This window comes from Pagrus pagrus (genome assembly GCF_965226575.1).
Source record: "Pagrus pagrus genome assembly, chromosome: 15".
Taxonomy (NCBI): domain Eukaryota; kingdom Metazoa; phylum Chordata; class Actinopteri; order Spariformes; family Sparidae; genus Pagrus; species Pagrus pagrus.
The window spans coordinates 23,491,023-23,510,041 of NC_140199.1; the positions used below are offsets into that span (position 1 = coordinate 23,491,023).

At 39.4% G+C, this 19,019-nt stretch overlaps 1 protein-coding gene across 1 annotated transcript in view; it reads right to left on the reverse strand.

The window, feature by feature from the left end:
• The window catches only part of hpse2 (heparanase 2), a gene marked incomplete at its 5' end in the record, with an annotated part of 63,661 nt that overhangs the window by 43,844 nt on the left and 798 nt on the right, over positions 1-19,019 (reverse strand). The window contains 2 exons of the mRNA XM_084375275.1: positions 16,247-16,408; positions 17,360-17,514. Coding sequence (XP_084231401.1) covers positions 16,247-16,408; positions 17,360-17,514 — 317 coding nt within the window. The remainder of the gene's footprint in view (positions 1-16,246; positions 16,409-17,359; positions 17,515-19,019) is intronic.

Sequence of the window (19,019 nt, forward strand, 5' to 3'; positions counted from 1 at the left end):
AGAAGACATCCCCAAACATTCTGTGTCCCAGCCTCCATGGGTCAGAGTCAAGTCCAATACAGACTGGAGCCTCCATGGATATTGTTCCAGCACATTCCATTGATGCTCAATCTGATCGGCATTTGGGTCATTTAAAAACAAGGTCGTCACCTTGAGCTCTTTGTCATGATCCTCTGGCCCTTCCTGAGCAGTATTTTGCGGTGTGCCATTGGGGAGTTCCTTTGTCATGAGGGGTGTACTTCGTCTACAACTGTGTTTGGGTGGGTGGTGCGTGTCAAGTGGTATCCACGTGAATGCCATGACTCAAGTTTCTCAACAGAACAAAGCATTGTAATGAGATGATCAATGTTATTCACTTCACCTGTTCGTCCTTTAATGCTGTGGCTGATCGGTGTATGTGACAAAGAGCCATATCAGCATTGCTAGTGGGGCAGACTTGCTGCATTAGACCCCGGGTTTCCTACTCTGCCAGGGGAAGGACCAGGCCAAGCTGAGCCAGCCAAACATCTGCTCATAGTTAGAGGTGTTGGCTGCTGCCATTCACAGGAGAGGTTCAAAACCTCAGAGAAAGGTTTCACTTGGCCTCTCCTTGCCTGGGCCACTGCGGGCAGTCTCTTACGCTCCCTAAGGGAATAAAGGTCTGAGCAAAATACCACCGAAAATTCAATTCCACTTTTTCTTTCTGTGCTTCACTCCCCCGACCGAGGCAAATTTCATTACACACTTATGGACTCATAAAATTCCTTCAATAACACAGGGCTGTGAGTTCCCTCAGAATCAAACAGTGTCTGAGTAAAAGGGCTTGGAGAGCAACCAGAGATGAAGTGCCTCAACCAATGAGACCCAGTCCAGTCCTGGTCTGTCTTTATTTATTCCATCACTTTTCTTCCATTTTTTTCTTCTTTCCTTATTTCTTTATGGCACATAAACAGCTGTATATTACCGTGAAGACACAGAAAATATGTCTAAAAGTGTTGCACTGCTTAAGTGATGAAAGCCTATAAAATAGTTTACATTTTTCCCCTGTCATCTTGTAACCATACATCAGCCAGCATCTAATAAAAAGTCCAAATAAAAACCCAAGGCACCAATTACTGGATACTTAAGCCAATTAACAAAAACAGAAACAAAGACAGACTTTGGCAAATGAGAAAGAAAACAATTTGGTCACACATCTAACATTATGCTTCCATTACCCCTCTAATGAGCAATAAACTTTTCTGAGGTGACTGATCTTAAGATGTAGCCAAACTGCTATCTATTGTTGGTCTCAGTAAAAGTAGGTTACCCTTCTAACAGCCAAGCCTAAACTGGCTTCCATATGTTTCCCTCCAAGTTTCTCGCATATTTTTTAAGATCTACAAACAAACAAGCATCCAGACTCTGACAGAGATGTGGGTTCTGACTTAAAGACTTTTTCAAGGCTCTGTCTGACCAAAAAACACATCATGCTTCACTCTCGTCAGTTTATAACTAAAAACAAGTGTAAACAAAAAGCCACACTGTAATCCATTACAACCTAAAGCTGTTCAGTAATCAGTTTCTTTGACAACAAACAGAAATGCAGAAGACGTTCTGCTTTCTGCTTTGAAGTCCTGGAACTTTGGATTATGTTGTTAGGATACCAAGGTTTGTTATTTGGCTGTTTTGTGACAAAGTCTGCACTGAATCAATGTTTTGGAAGGTAGCTGGGCACCTGTAGGGTTGCAGTCTCTTCAAGAAAACAGGATACCAGGCCCTTGCCTGGATTTTTGCACACATATGTTACAGAAGTTAACAGAAGTTTGATGTTGGGGGAAAGCAAGAAAGACAATTCATGATCTGAATTTGTGCTGATAAAGCAGTTTCTTCCCCCTCTGCAGAATTTACTTATGCAACTTTTCTCACAGGTGCTTGCTCAACAGCTGTGCGTGATGTTGCATTTTGTCACACTGAATAATACTTGTTGATCATTAGCTATTTGATTCCAGATGTATAACTTTATGAACAGCAACATTTACTTAGTCTAGACCCTCACTAGACAACACTGGGGATGTAAGATGTGTTTTTTTTTAGCTAATACCAATAACCAATAATTAGTTGCTCCTCATAAGGTAGGTAATATGATCACCAACAATTTCACATTTCTAATTTTAATAATAAGCTACCAACCCGTATGCACTCCTGAAGGTATGAAAGGCTAAGATATAGTGAGTAAATATGAATGATTTAATATTCCATAACTCTAAAAAGACATTACTGCAGCATATTGCTGCCACAGCAGAAAAAGAAAGAATCAGTATCACATTATAACGTGAACAGTTCATTGTTGCAACGAGATGTCTTCCACGTTATAACAAGATATTTTCACATTATTAAGACTTAAATATCTTGTTATGACATCAAACGTTTAATGTTGTGACATGATAACTTATATTGTTATGGCAGGAAACATTACACATTAGAAAAAAGATTAAAAACCAGATTGTTATAATACGACAGGTTTGTTTTTATAATGTGATAAGTTTTGTATTTTGTAATAAAATGAAAATATTGTGTTATAACATGAAAACTTCCTTTTATAACAAACTTTTCACATTGTAACATGATACTGAGGGATTTTTCTTTTCTTTCCATTTGTAATGTACAAGTTGTGTTAAAACTCAAAAAGAAAGCATTCTCAGGTCTACTTATCTGCTATAATTTAATTATCAGCCAGCAGGTGTGACGGGAGATGTTGCTTCAACGCAGCAACTGTTGATTTCATTTTTAGTTACAGTGGAGGAAAAAGTTCGGGCTAAATTTGAGCTAAAATGCAGCTTTGGCAAAGAACATAAAAGTTACTATGACATAATTTATGCCAATCTTTCCCATCTTTCACCCATCCTCACCGAACTGATATCCTGAATGATTTTCCCTAGTCTAGAAGCACTTCTCTTGTAAAGTAATGTGTGTCATGTTAACAGATACCATTAACCTTTTTTTTTTACTTTCACTTGATTTTAATACGTAACAGACGGATGTTTTCAGAGCTCTTCAGACACCATCCTTCACAGAATATAAAGAATATCCCTCTGGGGCACATATATGTTCTCGTTTCAAGTGAGGGTCAGAGGTCATTCACAGCCAGGAGTGAAGCCTCTGGAGCAGGTAGAGCTTTAGTCTCTTTCTCAAACTTTCAACAAGGAAAAACACGTTTTCTCAATTATTGTGCTTTTTTCTTTGTCGATTTAAAAGAGAACCATGTGAAAACTGTTAAATACATGTTCATGGTCCATTTGGATTGTAGATTTGATAAAGATGGAACTGAAAATTATTTTTTATCTGTTACAATAAACAACAAACAATAAAAATGGTAAACGTGGTCAGTTATATTGAGAAAATCTAGAAAAATGTATTTACAATTTAGAAATATGCATTTTTTGAGGCCACAGACACAATATGAAACATACATTGTTCTGTTTCCCATTGGTTAGTGTCACAGCAAACCATAGATTTACACAAAGAAGTTATAGAAACTTGTGAAAGGTCTTTGGACACACCCTCTTATTAAAGATGTTTTCTTAAGAGAGCTGTCAAGATGTAATTTGTGCTCTGAGGTTGTTGGGGAGTCTCACAAATGTAAAGATACTAAGCCCTTACGGGTTTGCTCAACCTTGAAGGCACGGCTTTACACCACAGGTGGCGGCCAGGTCCACAGGCCTAAACTGTCAGAGCTTGCTGGGATGGTAAAAAGATTCATTCAGAGACAAACTGGAAACACCCTTTTTGGTCTCGTATGAAGAACAATGTTTCATTTATGTTTTTAGTTTGTTTTTCTCTCTTTTTACCCCTTCTTCTCTTTTCCCCATCTGTGTGTTGCTGTTATTTAATTGCTCTTTCCTTCCATCCCCCTTTCCCTCCCTCTCTCTTCATCAAACTTTGTTCCCTCTTGCTCTTGTTTTCTCATTCTGAGGGCTGAGGGTTGAGAGCTGCACTGTGAATCTCCAACTCAGCAGGACACCATGGAGTGATAGATGGCTCCTGACAAGATCCTATACAATTCCACCAGCCACATGCTCCGAGTGAAAAAAAGAAGAATTAAAGAAAATTCACAAGTGGCCTGAAGAGATACGTGCCAAACTCTTATTTTTCCCTGGTGCTTGAGTATGAACACTGGCTAGCATTTCCTCAGTTAAGTAAGCAAACTCACACATTCAGGGAAATACTTCAAAATAGGAAAAAGAAAAGAATAACTCCAACTCAAGGGAGGTTCCCAATTTCTATATAAACTAAATGAAGAACAGATTATGGTGAAGAAAAGAGACAGGATGTAAAGTATATATCTCGATCATGTTATACTTAGAAGCTTGTTCCATGCTTTTTTAACCATTGCACATTTAATACAAGTGTAATTTGTGCAATACTGTATTTCTTGCAAAACAGATTTACCGTTGCCAATGAGTATTAGAAAGACTTAATATCTAAGAGACCAGGTTACAAGGTTGTATATGAAGATATGAAAGATTTTTGTTATTCTATTCATGCTCAAAATCTACTTAACTCCCTTGATCCTTAATGATAATGACTCAGCTGAACTGTATTTTCACACTACAAGGAAAAGGAGTCTCTTTCCTTGAACACACACACACCCACACGCATGCAGTAATGCCACAAACATTTATGTGACGCTAATGAGTGTGTTAAATTCCAGTGCATGTAGTTGAAAGAGGAAACATTCTTCAACACCAGGTCAAATCACCTCTCTAAACAGTGCTTGCAGCTTTCTAGCCTTTCACTAGCCTCTACATGCATTAGAAACTTTACACACAATGAATACACACATGCACACTAACACACACACAGAGGGCAGTCTCATAAATAACGGATGACAGCCTGAGAGTCAAATTAAGGAAATAAAATGTGTCTCGCTGGTAATGAAGGACGTATGTTTCCCCTCAGGATAACAACTTCATCTCGACACATACTGAGCTGACAGACACACACGCACACGCACACACACACACACACACACACACACACTCACACTCAGGAGGTACCAGCATTCCTCCTACAGGTCCATCACATTGGTACGAGCGGGCGTAGAGCAGTCAAGAACACGGTGCCATGATTTGAAATTTGACACAAAACGTATGTTTTCTAGTGTTCTGAGGAAATATGCAGAGGTTGGACGTCATGCCAAACAATCATAGGAGGGGAAGGACTCCTTTCAAACATTTTCCATGCATCAGGCAATTAAAATGACATTCGTTTGCAGGTTGTTGGCACTTGTCTCAGGGCATATTGCGAACACATGGAATTACATGTTCATCCATGATTTAAACAGTCTAGGTATTCTTCCGATCAAAGAAAAACAGACACTTAGGGATCTGTGCAGGCCATGTGGAAAAAGTAAAGAAGTAAAACAGGCAACACGGCAATCAAGACTTTGTCACGCTGGACTGCTGATACTGAACAGCTAAGATTGAAAAAAAGATTCAATAAATTCAGCTAAACACACATCAAATATGAGGCCATGTCATATTCATGTTTTGACATAGCTCCTTTGTCTGAAGATACTATTCTGTGTTACTCTGCAAAAAGCCCTCACATGTGAAGCTGTATCAGTTAAAATGGTGTGCTGCAGGGATTCATTCTGGGTCCAAACTTTTTTGCAGTGTACATGAACTTGAGTGGTTTAATAATAGAAGTTATTTAAATAATGATTTTGTTAAAGACACACTTGAAAAAGAACATGACATTCAACACAACTGTGCTAAAAAGATGCACATGATGGCCGAGAGGACAAATGCAGCTAACTGAATCCATAAAAAACACAAATGTGGGACACTAAAACATGGAGGATGGAGGTTTAGTTGCAGATGGTTTAGGAAAAAACAAAAAACAAATGAGCACGTCTTAGATTTCACTATGTGAGAATTAAGCCAGTAGGCTGATATAGTGTAGAAAATATGCGCAACTGTTCAAATGATTAAATTCTTCATGATTTGATGTTAACATTTATTAACTATGTTGGTGATGTAAGAATCTTGTTCTGTTTTATTCAAGTGTGGATTTGTGCAGCAGCTGACAGGCAGGGCTGGCTCTAGGGGTCGGACTCAGACATTCTTCGGTGTTCCATGCCAATCACCACATGCCAAAACTTTCAATTTGCTCTGCCTGGTTTATGCCAGCAGCATTGTTGGAAATTTTCATGACACACCTCGGTCTGGCCTTAATAAATCATCAGTGTGGACTGTTGACATCTATGCCACAAACAAGAAGCCATGAGTTCCAATCCAATTTGCAAAAGGAAGCCTGGCTCATCCTGATTGAAAGTTGTGTTTTCATGTAGTCCTTTATACTGTAGTTCATTTTGCTAGGATTATGTTGACATTAGCAATCCCTGTTAATATCTGACCACAAAACATTATATCTCGTCCTCTTACTGTATGCGTCACGTTCCCTTTCTCTTTTTGTCAATTATCTAACTAAAATGGAAGGAGTCTCTTTCTGTCTGTATGTATGTCTATCACTTGCTACAGCATTTTCAAGGACAGATGAAGAAAGAGAGACTGGAGATGCTTTCCTAAAACCCCTACAGCCTTCCAAACGTTTAGGAGAACTATGGTGCTAAAAATGCAAAAAAATATAAAAGGCCCTCTCTAGGCTGTTACATTCCCTGCCCACCCACAGGCCATTGGCTAGTTGCCAAACAATACAAACACAGCTAAGCGAATAGGCTAACGTCTCATCATTAGAAAGCTTAGATTCTTGTGATCCGGTTCATGCAAACCATTTCAAGATAAAACTGCATCAGCCAGGTACGATCAACTAACAAACAAGCTAGCCGAGAAGCAAGCATTTATGAAGTTTTGTCACCGATGACGGGTCTGTCTCTTTCAGTAGTGTATCAAAATCAAACAAAAGTTGGCTTCTTTTTTTCCCAAACATCCAGTAGATCAAATTCAGTAAAGTATTCCATGCAAAAATGTCGAAGTAGCAACAAACTGCAATCACAAATGCTTTTTCATGCTTTTATCTGTCCAAAAACTCCAATATTCCAAGGCAAAACACCATTAAACTGCAACTGCAAGTTACTTACTATGGCTGCTGAACTCTGATCTTTTGATTGCTATCTCCTTTGACCAGTTAGGAGCTTCATTGCCTGCCCTGTGGCCTGATACAGCCAACGAGTGACAGGACAGAAAGGAGACCCACTTTCTACCCTTCTCCCTCTCCCCTGAGCCACTTACACGGCAGACATCGGATGATTGACGCACCATGTCGCCAATGAGATTTCAAATCTGGCAATATGCAGTTGATATGGGTTTTCTAAGGCTAGACAAGAACATGAAAAGTTAATATAGTTTAGTGCATTTTGCTCTTTGTATAGGCGGTTTCTCCACTTGCTTTTGGTTATTTTATATGCATAAAGTTAGTGTTAATAGGAAAGTAAAGAACTCTAATGAGTTTATGTTTCTGTTACTCTCAGGCAGGCATCTTTTGAGGTTACAGAATTGCTTTTTTTTCCTGGCATCTGGATATTTCCTTGGAAAAACATGTGTTAAGTGTTTATTTTCGGTGATAATTTTATCAAATCTTAACTTGGATCATGTAATAATATATGATGTGGCCCATTATATTTTCCAGCTAATAGGGGCAGTTATGGGTCACCTCCAGGCTTATTTTTGCCTTAAAAAATTGCAAGAAAACTAAATAAATAATTCAGTGTGTTCAAACTCCAATATATTAATGCCAGAAGCATTTACATAGCTTCAGACAGCTTGGGGAAAATAATTCAACAACAGCTATTAATTTACTTTGGGCAGAATGTTCTAGGATATTTTTTTTTATATAGAAATTTCCAGGAATGGTAAAAGGCTAGAGCCAGTGTTTCCCATTCTGGGCTTCTGAAGAAACATGGTGGTGCAACACTGTATAGGACCTGCTCTCACTGACATGAAAGGCTCATTCTAAGGTAATAAAAACGATACTAAACGATTACTTCGATGGCAAAAAAAAGGGTTAAAAACACTTTAATAACGCATTTAAAACAAACACTTAAAATCTATTAATGTATGGCAAACATTTCTCCCTAGAAGAAGGATATATTTGTTTCTTCACCTAACTCTGTGGACAAGCCAGAGAGAGAGAAATCTGTGTTGAGTAGCTGATAGTTGGAACTGTGTTGTTCCACAGCTTGATGTATTTGTAAAAAACAACAACATGGGTACTCTGCTTACAGCAAATTGATGAGTGTCGACTTCTCTTAATTACTGGCAGTACAGGACAGCAAGGTTTCAGGTCCCTGTGTTTAAATAGTCCCATAAAGGAAACAGCTGGGCAATCATAATGTGTAAAAACATACACACAAACTTTAATGTTCTTTGTTTTACCCCTGCTCTTTCCAATATCAACAATGACTGCTCAGATAATGATATCATTACGGATATCAAAAAATCAAAGCAGATTATATTCTTTCCCCAACCGTCATGGCAACTGGCTGCACTGTGGTGTGACAGTGTGAAACTTGGCAGGAGAAACTCCCTTAAATCTGCATTTAGCAGTGAGCTGGAGACGGACCTGGTACTGAGGAAAGAACAAAAACTGAATCCATTACAATTCACACCTTGTGTGTGTGTGCGTGCACATTCACTGAGGGAATTTTAAACAAAGAGATAAGGCAGGCGTTAGAGAAACAGTTCTACTCTGTCCTTACAAAAGAGGTTTCATGATTAAGGAAAGAGTGGATTACAGACTGGGAGGGGTCATAAAGCAGAACTAATACGAAGGATGGAGCATGTTTCCCACTGCTGCAAGAAAATATGTTTGGATTTTCAAATGAGTAAAAACAGAAAGTTATAACTAGAGGCCCTCTGACTGTAGACAGCTGTGCCACTTTGTTTTGATGAAAACACTTTAAAGCCATTCACAGATGTTCAGTAAATTCCCCTTTCAGTGCCTGCTCCTAATGTTTGTCTTTCCAGATTTCAACCTCCTGCTGTCCTTGCATGTCATGTTTAATGACTCATGCTCTTTTTTTTTCAAGAAATTGAACTTAATTTCAGTCTAATCCAGTACTACAGTAAGAGGTTTGCACATTGAAATTCTGCTGTGAACACTAAGCCAAATCAACAATAAAATATTGAAATGTGTGCTCTTAAGTTTCATGTCAAATATACAAGTGCACATACTGCAGTTTTCAGAAAGTAGACCATTAAATGAAGTGGAGCCTAAAAAGCATTATCCATCCTCCAAAGATGCTAACTATGATGCTAAAAGCCTTACAGGAATTTAAACAATCGCAGTATTATTTTTTAGACTTGGCAGCACCATCTTATTTTATATGTCTGCCTGACTTAGTAACATATTTTTATTTAAATCTGGGTAGGAAAATAGTTCTGATATGCACAAAATTAAGTTTTCTGCCATCCTTAATTTATGCTTTAACTCAAGAACATCAACTGGAGTTTTTTCAAGACAACATTCAGAGACAATATCCAATGACAACATTTCTTTAAATTCCTCCTTTATACAACATCTGCACATGGCAACCTGGTTGAGCTATGAAAAGCCTGTGGACATGGCTTACAAACTATTTTTAAGGTATGGTTCAGGTTAGGCAACAGAAATTCCAGTTTTATGCATGAAGGTCAGACTGAATGCTACACGCCCATCCACTGTCCAATGTGAGCTGCAGATCTGTCCAACATGGAGGTACCACCTTGCCTGTTACTAGACAGAATTGTAAAATCTGACATTGCCGCCACTCTTTGTGGGAGATGGGGATTCAATGTCCTTGTCAAATAATTGGAAACAATGGGACTGAATCTAACCATATTTTCAGTCAACAATGATGCATAGCCATGCCAACATACTGGTTTTGTCTGGGTTTTAAGAACGGAGTAAAGTAAAAACAAACTATGATGTTGGCCGATATTGAGAAGACATACTGACTATGTAAAAGCAGATCTGTTACAATTGTTGTTATTGTTCCTCCATGGTCCCACGCACGGCTTAACAACAGCATTAGTTCAGCTTGTGGCACTGATTGACAAATCATTAGTTCCCCGCAGCACTCATCTGACTGTCTGCTTTTCCAAACAAGAAGCTGCTGTTTCATGTCATGATGCCAGACAAATGAGTCAACTCAGTGGGGTGCACAGATTCAAACGTCTGAGCCACCTTCTATCAATGATAGAACATGCACTGAGGAGGTCAGCATATTTGGGGTCAAAGTTCAATTTAGTTCAGCTTGGCTTGAAAACGCAGTAGAAAATCAGTACAGTGTGCCCTGCTGTGCAACATAGCTTGTGCAGCTGCTCAGGGGCGCAGAGGCAGTACCTCAGCTGAAAATAATGGCCATGCTCTGTCAGACTTCCAAGTTTGCTGTGAAAGCAGGTTTACATTAGTATTGCTTCACACTTTTCTATATTGTCGCTCTTCTCATGTTTCCTTTCAGTGGAGCCCTGCAGCTGACCATGAGAGGCTTCTGGTACTGACTGCTGCACCTCTGTTTCAGTTCAAAGAGAGGGGATCAGGTATTAGTGTCTGATGTACTCTCAGTAACGTTTACTTAATCCTAACAACTGATTAGACACTGTTAATGTTTGCGTCACTTGATCCTCCACGTATGAGATCAGACTAAGAAAGAGAAAAAGAGAACAGTCCAAATCATGATGTCAGGATGCATGCCATCTGCCCGGCCATTAAGCCAACTTTTGACTCAGCTTGTGAATAGCTTTGTTTCACTTTGAATTTTCACTAAACATTGAAAGTCAGGGGATGAATCCAGTATTTAAAGTATTGGTACATTTACCTTCGCAAGCATAATTCCTTATGAGTCCAGGACAATACATTAAGATTTCTGAATCATGAATGGAAGTCTCAATATATTTCACTGTTAACAGTGACCTTAGGACCATCTTAGCCTATATTCATTCTACACTAAGTCACTGTAGACCTTAGCAAGGTTTATAATAGCCCCAGTGACGGGGATGATACCCATAACAACCATCAATTTTAGTCTTCAGATTGTTGCCTGACCCTTTCACTTTATAGCTTTATTTACATTTCTGTTATACAACATGTCGGTTTTTCTCTCCATGAAACAGGCTCTGTCCTATGTTAAAATCCTGCATCTTTCCCATCTAGGTTATTAGGAGATGTCCTACATAGCTACAAATAGCAGGCCCAACAGCCAAATGTGATGAAGGGAATACTTCAGTCCATAGAGAGAAAAAAAAAATCCAAGGCACTCTTCTGCCAAAAAAGTAAATAAATAAATAAAAAATAAAGCCTTTATTGAGATGGCTACTTCATACTGAAATTTCTTAAAAACCTTGACAATGCATGTTAAAAAAGAGCTGAGTAGCAACCCACATGTAGAAGCACAAATGGCCCTCTTCAGGGTGTAACCCTCAGCACACAGATTCTCCTTCAAGAATGACTTATTTTCTTCCTCATTCATGAGGTTGCATACGTAATTATATACTCTACTGTTCTAAAATGTTGTTATGACACATGTGGACATTCAGATTTCATGTACCAAATAACATTGTGCAGACCAGTGGTTCTCAACCTTTTTAAGTCGCAAGCCCCCAGAGAAATCAGGTTGGTGTTCATGACCGACCCCCTTCACCCAGCACTGGTACTTCATCATCATGGAAAGTGCAATAATGCCAAAATAAGGGTTTTATGTGTTTGTGTGTGTCCATAAACACAGTCAAAATCTATCTTGAGGCAAATAATATCACTGGTACATTCAATGTGATGTAAAAATATGTTATTTTATTTTTTTCTCCACAACCACCTGTGGAACCTAACTCTCAGTCCCCTTGAGGGTCCCTACCCCCAGGTTGAGAACCAGTGGTGTAACTCTGTGGTGCAGCTTTTCTGTAGTGTGGCCATTTACAGCTAGACACTTAACGGACACAGGAATTGAGTATTTTGCTCCAACTGATCAAATCATGTATCATTTTCACGTGTGCACAATGCTCCCTATGTCTTAAAAAATCAAAGAAAACATTGAAAGAAAAATCCTTGATACTGGCAACAGAAATAGCAAAACAAGTTTCTTATTTGCTGCCTCATAAGCAGCTGCAGACCTTATAACTGAAAACATCCTAGGATTGACTCCAGTTTCTCTGTTTTGGGAAGATTTTCTTCTTGTCCGTGTTCGCAAATATTGATCGGCCGGCCTTAGAAGACAAGAATAACACAGTATAGGAATTCCTAAATGGAGTAGTGTTTATTCTTTGATCCTTAAACACACGGACGAGGTCTTTGAGGTCACAAGTTGAACGGATAGACTGCCTCATTCCCTGAGGTGTCAAATAAACATAAGACTTTCACATGAAGTCACAATATACACAGCTAAACTAACAGTAAACATGAGAGGGAAAATGAGGGAGAGGTGTTAAGTTGTGGAGAAGAAAGAACAGAGGAGAGAAATGAAGACGTGATCCCTGATGGAGGGATACACTCCTGCAGAACATGAGATGACGCTGACTGTGACCTTGTCTGAGCTCAGGGTATTTTCTCAACTCAATTCCCTGGCTGGATGTGTGTGTGCATGCATGTGTATGTGTTAGCTCGGAGTGGCCCCATTATTGATAGCTCTAACAAGCTTAGGTCAAAGGTCAGACAGTGGTGAGTGGAAAAGGATGGAGCAGGACTGTTAAAGGTCCTTAAAACACCACCTGCCTTCAGACACACACACACTCTCTCACACACATAAACACACACAATGAACCTTGGCTGATTTCACCAGACCATATTTAAACACATCCATGGTGCCTGTGTACCCCTGTTACTCTCCACCACAGAGAGGAGAGGTCATTGCACAGATTCTGGTTTACACAACATGCTTGGAGTTCAGCTGCGTGTAATAATGGCACCATAGTGTTGACATGTTCACACTTTCAGGGCTATTTGGGGCATCATCAGTGATTATTCTGGTGCCCATGAAAACAGTCAAAGTATGTTATCACACTTGAGACTAGAGATTAGAGACAACATTTCCGGGGCACAAACCTGCAGCTAGTGTCTGTACTTGGAAGAATTAGAGTTCCTGTGAGAAGTCATAAAACAACTACAGTATGGCACCTACTCAAAATCAGCACAAACTACTGTCTGTCTCCACTCCACTTCTACCCCTTAATAGGAACCATCACACAATAAATACATATGGATAACATTTACTGGTGATTCATTACTAACACAAGGTTAACTGCATCAATATTTTCAACTTATATTCAACTTTTCTTTCATCATATGCCCACCTGTAAAAACATTACATTTTCAGGCATCTGACCAGAGATATACAGTGTGAACAACAGAAGAATGAGCTTAAAGGAGCGATTAATATTTTATCATCACTGAATGATTACCATGCTTATTTTTTGACTAACAGAGAAGACTGGATGCCTCTGTGAGGCGCCGTGCTGCAGCCGAACGAAGTGAGCAGCGGTTACATCCCTCTTGTAACAGGAAGTGGCAGGGTAAATGGGAAATGTGGTCATCATTTTGAGGAACATTAGCACCACACCACATGTGTGAGGCAGAGGCTAGTTGTTTTGACCATGGTTTGATTTTTTAAGTCATTTTTTTCCAAAATTCAACAATTCAGATAATAAAATGATGGTGACATAGAGCTGGGCAATACTGTAATTACTGTTAATTTACCAAGAAAATATTCAAATATCTCCAGTCTAATGTCTGATGAAATAATTTCCCCTAAGCTCAATATAATTTGTAATAAAAGTGGACGTAGAAGAGATTCTGGGGAAATACAGTTGATTTTTGAGTCTCATTCCCAGGTCCCACATCGCCTTTAGTTAATATAAGCATGTTTGATCAAAAGTATATTTGATTGATGAAAACTGCAAGGTCTAAAGTAGCCATTTGAGAAATGCTGGGCCTACATGGAACATCCTTTGGTCTCTGTGGCAACAAATTTAAAGACGGCAAGAGCCATAGTGCCTTTTAGCACAGTTGCACCACTACAAAAAGGGTGCTGCCGTTTACTACATAACTCCTGAAATGAACTTGTGAACTGATCCCTCACACGAGCAGGTCTTCTCCTGCGTATTTGCCTACGTTGATAAATGCAACAAGGCCATGTTTTGACTGTTGCACTTGAGACTATCTGAAAATACGCAGCTGATGCATGTTGTTCACATCAGCCTCTATCACTCATATGACAACACACAGGAGGTCTCTTTGTTCCAGGGGAGCGGGACCTTCTGAAAACATGGAAAACACATTGCAGATGCACTCATGCGAGGCTGCTGGTTCTGTGTGTATAATGACCCAAAAATTAGTGACACATTTAACTGGGTTCACTTGAGCTCTATTTGGATTCTTTGTTTTATGCAATTTATCAATGTCTTTTCAGAACACATGGCCAAATATTTATTTTTTCTCTGGATTTGCAGTGAACATCACTGTATCTAAACTTTTAATGATTTAAAGGCTTTGTGAGTATGAATTTTAATCCCACACAATGTCGGAGGACTGTATTTACATTGCATTCGTCTGTAACTCAGTAATGTAACGCGTTACTGTTCCTAAATTTAGTAATTGCATTTCAGTTACAAATCAAACAATTATGCTGTGGGCCCAGGTAGCTCAGTTGGTAGAGCGTGCACCCCATGTTCAGAGGCTGTGTCCCCTGCGCAGCGGCCCAGGGTTCGTATTCAACCTCTGGTCCTTTGCTGCATGTCATCCCCCCTCTCTGACCTCCCACTCCCTGTCATCTCTCTCAGCTGTCCTCTCTAAAAAAGGCCAAAAAAATACTTACATACTTATATTATGTCATTACTTGTGTTACAAAGGTTCTGGGTAATAAAGTGCCTGTTCAGGCACGCTTGTGGAACAATCAGCTGACCTTTACTGATATCCATGAAATTTAACACAGCGACGCCTTTGAGTGCGCCCAAGGAGAGGCTTGTGCTGAATACAAGAAGGAACACACAATTTGAGCGACTCCTCCCTCGTGAGGTATAACCACTGCTTTAGTGGTAAACACATCAAATAAGCTAGGCAAGTCAAGCTACTTGAGTGAGTTTGGGTGTTTGGCCCATTAAATGCAGTTTAAAGAGCATAAAAGAATGATAATGTGTATGCTCTAAGGACAGGGCTGATATGTGGGCATATGTAAGGTTTAATGTTATATTTTTAACTGGCAATTACATGACAATACATCTCAGGTGAAATTGAGGAGAAATGCAATATTATTGTAACGTGTAGCAAATAACTTGCTAAATAAGAAATAAGTACTAAGAAAATTTCATGAATTACTTTTCTTAGAGAGTAACGAGTAAGGGGTCATACATTACTTTTTGAGTATCCACCGCAACACTTCTCCCACAGAGCAAAGAATTATTGTTTTCTCTTTGATTGGTTTGCTGGTCAATTCCCAAGTCCACAATGATTTTTCCAGGAGTGCTTTGGCTTTCAAGACTCACTTTCTGGGTGGTTCTCTGGTTTGGGATAAACACCCTGCCCACCAGAAAAACACTTCCCGCCCACTGTCTTTTGAAGACGCGGAAGAGGATAGGAAGTATGTCTGCTTCTGTATGATTGCACAACAGCACAGTAAAAGCAGTAAAAGTTCTATTTTTTGGTCTGTTATATCCCTTCGTTTATTTTCTGTTGCATTGTTTTTCCACTTTTATCTTCAAAGTATTTTCACTTTAATCTTAGCCGGCCAAATAACTTGAATCTGGACTTCCTAGCTCTGTAAAACTACAAAATAAAGTGTTAACTGGTCCTCTCTAACACCTATTCCGTGTTTGTATGCTGCTCGCAGCCAAGCCGAGGTTTATGGACCATTCCAAAAACGGCAGTAAATTCGACAGACGAATCCCTCATTTACTCTCTTCCCCTGGAGCTCCTCATTTCCATCCCAGTCAATCACAGTAACTGATAAGAAATGCAGCCCACCCAAAATCACGACTCCAGAGATCCTTCTGCGGTCAGGTCGAGTTAACCAGTGAAAACACCAGTGCTCTGTTTACTAGTCTCTGCTGCTGCACCCCTGTATCCATTTCTACATTCCTCCTTTACAAATTACATTTGTCATTCTGAAAGCTGATGGTTTCCATTGGCATGCTTTGAACCTTTGAGTGTACAACCGTGTGTGCACAAACGCACCTACATGAATCTGTGTGTCCTGCTTGACATGCAAGTCCAGACTTTGCTACGTGAACAAGGACAACTTGTTTCTTAGGATATGAGCTCACCAAAAGCGACTTGATTTTGTGTGTGTGTGATCTCCTACCTGTTATCGTGATGTTGCTGTAGATGTTGGACAGTTGCTCCTTCAGCAGGACGAGCTGTGTGGTGGTGGCCTTCTCCCTCTGCAGCTCCAGCATGATGTCAGGGTGGTTGGCCAGTTTGCAGCCATTCTGTTTGTCCAATGCAATGTCGCTCCGCACTATATCTGCAAGCCGACACGGATAGAAGAAAGAGAAAGAAAAGTACCACAAGTTAGAAATACTTGTTCAGTTTGTTCTAAAATGTGATTTACAAGTAAAGCAAGGACCACCAACACATTTGTGTCTTATTCTAACACACATTTGTTACATTTTGAAAAAAGAAAAAGGGAAAAAGTAATTGAAACACCTTTGTTTAATAAGTATATATATATATGTATGTATGTACATGTGCATGTATATATATATATATATACACACACAAGAACACGGCTTAGTGTCTTACATACACCCAGTTATGATTTTTATTAGCTAGCACCGAGCTAAAAGTAAAAAAAACCAAGAGACAAGTCTACAAGTCTTAACATTATGAAGGTTATGATTTTCCTGTTTTGTTGAAACAGTTTTAAGGAGGTTTTACCATGGCTGTAATTTGAGATGCAGTTAAATTCAAGCCTATTGTGTTGTACTTAACGTTGTTCTAATGTTTCAGTGAGGGTAATATTAGGAGCACCTCTCTAAATCAGTTTTAATCTAAAAAAAAAACGTCACAAGTGTATGGCGCATGTTAGTTTAAAGGGACACGATGTAGTTTCTGAAGAAGAAATTCTAACTCAGAATTTTTATATTTTCAATAGCCTATTACTAAGGAAATAATAAAAACTCAGAAATAATTATTTTCTCCACAACTTAATAAACAAGCTTTTCTCAGAGGAATATAAGGTCCCCAAAAACGACATAGTGTACCTGTAAGCTAGGTACTTACTGTTACAGAGAAATGGACGCTGTGTAACAAAACAAACGCACAAGCTTTGGACGGAAGAAAGATTCTGCATTAAAAAAATATTTAGTGCGTCACGCACAGAGGGAAAACATGGACAGACAGCAGCAGCGAGTGAAAGTGCGTCAGAAATACAGTTTTAGCGAAGCGGAGGGAGAGAAATGTCGTGTGTGGTCACCATCTTCGTAGTTCTTCAGGTAGTAGTCGGGCCCCGGCCCTCTGAACTTGGCCAGGTTCTTCTGGTTGTTGAACTGCAGGAAGTCGGTCCGCTTCCCGCCGAAACGCAGGAAGGCTGGAGACAGGCCGCGCGCCAGGGTCACGAGCCGCTTGGAGCTGCGGACACATAGGACACGAGGACAGTCACGTCAGAAACAATGAAGCGGACAGCTGTGTGTAATCAAAATGTTGTTGTTTTTTCCTGCGAGTACAAGTTACAACTACGGTCACATTCAGGAGGAGCAGAAGCCGTTTTGGAAAAGGTAATTAATCGACCGTCGTCCCCTTTTTTTTGGGTCACTTCTATTATATTAATTCCGTAAAGTTTAGGCCTGCTGTATTCTCTCTCTATATATAAATATATAACAAACAATACTAAATTAGTCATTTGACTTTGTTGTGGCTGTTAAAGCACCGCAGGCCTGTCACAAATCATCCGTCCTGCTTTTCCCTTTGACAGCAGCGGGCCCAACAAACAGCAGCGTCCCCAGCCTCCTCTGTCACCCCGTGAAGAAGCCATGAAGGAGCCGCTACAGCAGGTACTGTTACCCGAGGAAGTGTTTACACAACAGGTCATTTTTAGAAGCTGATCAGATTCACTCTCCACTTTTTTCTTTCTTTGTTTTTTAATCTGATGGCGTTTACTATTTGTGAAGAAGTTTTTTTTTTTTAAAATAATCTGTAGCTGCTCATTTTATTTTCTGCTGTCACAGGCTGCTAAAAACAAAGTGCCATGTGCTCATTTTTATTATGCAAGTGACAACATATAATTAACTATTCACATTATTAAAATAAAAGGCTACTTTAAGCAGCAATTCGGCCGTGGGTGAAGTTAACATCTAGTGTACATGAACGTTTAATGTTTCGAAAAACGAATGAAGTACGTGAGGGAGTTTTATTTTGCTGTTTATCACATATTTGTCATTAGAGCCTACGTGGCAGTCGGCCTGAGCTCCACACAACAAAATGAGGAAGGCGCAAAAAGTGACGCCGACAGGCCTGCAGACAGCACAGCACAGTACAGCTTGTTGTGTAGGTTATTTCAGCCTTTAAATTGTAGTAGATGAGGGTGAATGCACATCCTACAATAGGCCTTTATTAATTATGAAGAGACTGAGCAACAAAGAACTAACCAAGTTGTGATGGAGGTTGTGGACGTGATATGTAACTAAAAATCTAAAATGTACAATATTATAATAAATCTGCCCCTCTTCTTTTGTTTCTAGCAGACTGCACAAATCATTTTGTCAGTGGATGGTTTGTGAAATTTACTCCCACAAAATGATGTCATGTTTTCACATTAGATCATCTTCTGTGGATGATGTTTACCAAATCTTTAATAAACACAGGCTACAATGTGATTTATATGACCATGTCCATGTTGTGAGCTAAAACGTTTTGTACAAACATTTAATTCTTAACAAGTTCTAATTATAAAATGTCGTGACTCATAATCCATGATCGAGATGCGTGCCAGTGGCGCAGGTTATGGTCTCATAATGTGCCTCTCTGTGGTGACATTTTTTGGTGAAAAGTCACAAAACTGAATGAATGTCAGTTCGCTCCACTGTGCATTTTAAAAAAATATGGATACAACATGGATGGCGTTGGTCCCAAATGAA